This window comes from Solanum stenotomum, chromosome 1, assembly GCF_019186545.1.
Source record: "Solanum stenotomum isolate F172 chromosome 1, ASM1918654v1, whole genome shotgun sequence".
Taxonomy (NCBI): domain Eukaryota; kingdom Viridiplantae; phylum Streptophyta; class Magnoliopsida; order Solanales; family Solanaceae; genus Solanum; species Solanum stenotomum.
Window position 1 is genome coordinate 69,049,489 of NC_064282.1, and position 4,277 is coordinate 69,053,765.

Sequence of the window (4,277 nt, forward strand, 5' to 3'; positions counted from 1 at the left end):
AAAAGAAGTACTGTTGTTGGAAAGACGCCTAAAGGATAGAGATGGCAACAACAACTCGCCTTCTTTCTAACACAAACCGTACCGACTGCAGTGGAACAATGCCTCAAATTCAAAATGACCTTTCTTTTCCCATGAGGTTAGAACATCAATATATCTCTATGGTTATGCGACTATCCCAATAAATCTACATGACAAAGGCAAAAGTTACAGTGATTCTTTAAGTGTGTGTGCCTGCAATCCATATTTATTAACCAATAATTTTTTACTATGCAGTTACTCAGTGTAAATCTTTTCCTCCATTAAATGCACTACCCAAGGAAAAAAAGGTGTCTTATTCATTCCACGTTTTTGAAAAAGGTTGGTCCACAAACATGTAAAACCTTTTCAGGTTTATCGGTCTCCTACACACATTTATTTATTGATAACTTTTATGAATTAGATTCAACATTAGAAACTGCGGCTGAATCATGTTTGCCAACTCTTGAAACACTTACAGCTAAAGGTTAGTGTTGCCATTACTCTTTATTCATTTTAGACAGGCAATTACAACAACTTGCCTTTCTTTGTGTTCATTCAGGTTGTTTGCAATATACAGTTGTTGTAAAGACCAAGAAAACTACCAATAATATTAAACGACTACGCTCTGACTATGTTGAGTTGAAGAAGATTCCACCATGTAAGTTCTGCAATGCAAAAAGATTTTGAGTATGAGCCTCCTGGATTCTGTTCTGGAAAAGGTACGATCAAGCTAACCTCTTATAGAATGCCAACTAATCTGAGAAATTTATATACGAGAAACGATGCAGAATCCAAGCATTTTCAAACATATATCCGAACATATAACAATTTATTTGCCTTTACATCGCTTGGTGTTAATTACGACAAAGATTTAGCTCAAAGAAATCATGGTATCTACACATTTAAAGTTCAGGGGCAGATGTATCACCTGATAGATGCCTTATATCCCAAGGAAAGAAAAGCAACAAAATTTACAACTGTACTTTTATGATAAAGCAAATGAGCTTCAAAACAAAATGTCTTGTTCCGACAGGCTACATGAATCAATAGTAATGGAACTTATGACTATACTAAAAGACAATCCATACTCAATGTTTCTCCAATCTTTGACAAACACACCAAAACTTGCAAAACTTTCATATAGCACTAAAATGTGATGCTGGATTGGATCAATGAGTGTATAATCTACCTTCTACTACTGAAGTTGCAGCAATATGGACTGATCAAAATGATGGTCGTGCTACTCATGCACCGCATGTTCAAATTTATACTCAGTGACAAGATACAACGAGTAAACTGTTATTTTGGTTGCTATGATCCTTTACAGTACCCTTTGTTATTATTGCCACATGGACAAGGTGGGTGGCATTGTGGTATTAAAAAATTTTACAATGGGAAAAATGTTTCTACAAATCCTACTTTGTCCGAGCTTGAACAATTACCTAACATAAATTTTTTTTGCCTCTGTTGATGGATACCTAGACATGGAAGATGAGACTTTACAAAAAGAAAAACGCAAAAGAGACGCAGTTTCGGTTCGTGAATATTATTGTTATAAACTTCAAATGAGAAATGATGATGAAGATGACATCTTGCATACAGGAAGATTATTGCAGCAATATTCAGTTGACGAATACATCAAATCAGAGACACAAAGATTGGACTTTGTTTTATACAATCCAGATTTGTTTAGAATGAGTATATATCAAGGACTCCTTGACATTTTGAGGCTAGGTGAACGAAACTCTTCCAATGTTGGAAAACAAACATTTTTACCAAATTCTTTCATAGGAGGACCCACAGATATGCGCCAACGTTATATGGATGTCATTGCATTAGTGCAACATTTTGGTAAGCCTAATCTATTTATAACTATAACATGCNATTTTTAAGGTGTGTGACAAAATAATAGTGGACAACTTTTATTAGATAGAGGGAGTTGAAATCTTAGTTTGGTTTCCTTGGTCAGTTTGCCAAAAAAGCAGAAACCATTGAAATTTAAACACTAATTCTAATTGCTAATTATTATTACTCTTATATATAAGTGGGAATAGAGGAGCTTCCCGTTGACGGAAAAGCCCTCGCTTCTTCAATGTATAATTTGAGTTGAAAGGGCCCTCTTCGTCATTTCATTTGCCTGCAATTTTAGCCATCTGCATACGCGCGGTATTGCCGGCAGCAACCACGTTTTAACGTTATCGATTCAAAGGATCTTTCCGTCGATACTTCTCTTCCACATTAATTTTTCGACCGCTTCTCCCATTGTTCCCACAATTTTCAGGTATATGCTGGTTGATTGATTTTTCTCTGCATTCAATTTACTTCTTTGCTTTTTAGAGTACTGAAAGTTGTTGATTAAGCTTCATATATAGAGTTCCGACCAACTGCAGTAGCCAGTAGGCAAAGAGGTAAAAAGAAGATAGCCCCTGTTTTTGTGAAAGCTGACTGATTTAAATTCCTAAAGCTAAATAAATACACCTAAAATCATTGTCATGTCGTGTTATCGTATGAATTCATTTTGCCATTATCGCTGCTGATTCCGATCTGTGTACTTTCCATTCCAAATTCTTAGAGAAGAACGCTGCTACATAGTTCACTTTTTTGGACCTTCTCTTCGCTTTGCGATGAGCCTAAACAATATGACTAAATGTTTTTGCTGTCTCGCTGGTCATTTTTGAAGCTAATTTCTTCTTATTCTTTAATATGACAAGAACGACGTATTGTAAGAAATGCATCTAATAGTAATTTATGTCTTATTCGGTTCCCACGTGAGTTTCATATGATATTAAACAGGCAGCACCATCTAAAGGGTAATTTTAGTGGAAACCAATGCCAAACGATTTGTACAAAACCAGAAACCAAACTTTGCCATTGAAAGCATTTTTAACCTTTACTGACCAAATAGGCACTAACTTTCTTTACCCAAAAGCTTACTTGTGTTGCAAATTCTTGCTGTAGTCTGTATGTTTTATGAATACTAACGTTGACTGCATCATTAATTATAATCATAGTTCAGGGTTAAAAAGGTCATTTCCTGGAATAACTGTGAAGAAATCATATCAATGAATCCACTCTGCAACGGAAGATCATGATGACAATACCAAACGCAGTAAAATACATTATTCTTTAGCAATGACTCCAAAAGAAGTACTGTTGTTGGAAAGACGCCTAAAGGATAGAGATGGCAACAACAACTCGCCTTCTTTCTAACACAAACTGTACCGACTGCAGTGGAACAATGCCTCAAATTCAAAATGACCTTTCTTTTCCCATGAGGTTAGAACATCAATATATCTCTATGGTTATGCGACTATCCCAATAAATCTACATGACAAAGGCAAAAGTTACAGTGATTCTTTAAGTGTGTGTGCCTGCAATCCATATTTATTAACCAATAATTTTTTACTATGCAGTTACTCAGTGTAAATCTTTTCCTCCATTAAATGCACTACCCAAGGAAAAAAAGGTGTTATTCATTCCACGTTTTTGAAAAAGGTTGGTCCACAAACATGTAAAACCTTTTCAGGTTTATCGGTCTCCTACACACATTTATTTATTGATAACTTTTATGAATTAGATTCAACATTAGAAACTGCGGCTGAATCATGTTTGCCAACTCTTGAAACACTTACAGCTAAAGGTTAGTGTTGCCATTACTCTTTATTCATTTTAGACAGGCAATTACAACAACTTGCCTTTCTTTGTGTTCATTCAGGTTGTTTGCAATATACAGTTGTTGTAAAGACCAAGAAAACTACCAATAATATTAAACGACTACGCTCTGACTATGTTGAGTTGAAGAAGATTCCACCATGTAAGTTTTGCAATGCAAAAAGATTTGAGTATGAGCCTCCTGGATTCTGTTCTGGAAAAGGTACGATCAAGCTAACCTCTCATAGAATGCCAACTAATCTGAGAAATTTATTGTCACGACCCGATTTCTCGAGTCATGATGGCACCTACTATACCCTACCAGTAGGTAAGCCAACCCATAACCCAGAACATCAAGCAATGAGCAAAAGGGCAGAAACTAGCGAAAACAATAATCTAAACAAGGATAACAAGGCGGAAGCAACCCAAAATAAATATATACAGAATCCCTCCCAGAACCTGGAAGTCACTAGTACAGAGCTATCTAATAAAGAGTACAAGTCCCAAAAGTGGACCACAACAGAGCGTGTCTCAAAGGCAACATGACTAGCTAAAACAAAAGAAGGAGACAGAACAAACCCCAAAACGCCAAGTGCTCGCCCTCGTCT

The 4,277-nt window shown here is 36.0% G+C and overlaps 1 protein-coding gene and 1 long non-coding RNA gene across 3 annotated transcripts in view; both read left to right on the forward strand.

The window, feature by feature from the left end:
* The first annotated feature begins 270 nt into the window (after positions 1–270).
* LOC125869281 (uncharacterized) lies at positions 271–1,565 on the forward strand. Of its 2 annotated transcripts, none has more exons than XR_007446797.1 (3): positions 271–357; positions 440–502; positions 578–1,565. It is a non-coding gene; the product is annotated as an uncharacterized LOC125869281 (long non-coding RNA). The 2 variants fall into 2 exon arrangements; XR_007446798.1 differs by having other exon boundaries at positions 596–1,565.
* Positions 1,566–1,583: 18 nt separating this feature from the next.
* LOC125855817 (uncharacterized) overlaps positions 1,584–4,277 on the forward strand; it is a 5,243-nt gene continuing 2,549 nt past the window's right edge. The window contains exons 1-3 of the mRNA XM_049535508.1: positions 1,584–1,869; positions 3,596–3,658; positions 3,734–3,892. Coding sequence (XP_049391465.1) covers positions 1,584–1,869; positions 3,596–3,658; positions 3,734–3,892 — 508 coding nt within the window. The remainder of the gene's footprint in view (positions 1,870–3,595; positions 3,659–3,733; positions 3,893–4,277) is intronic.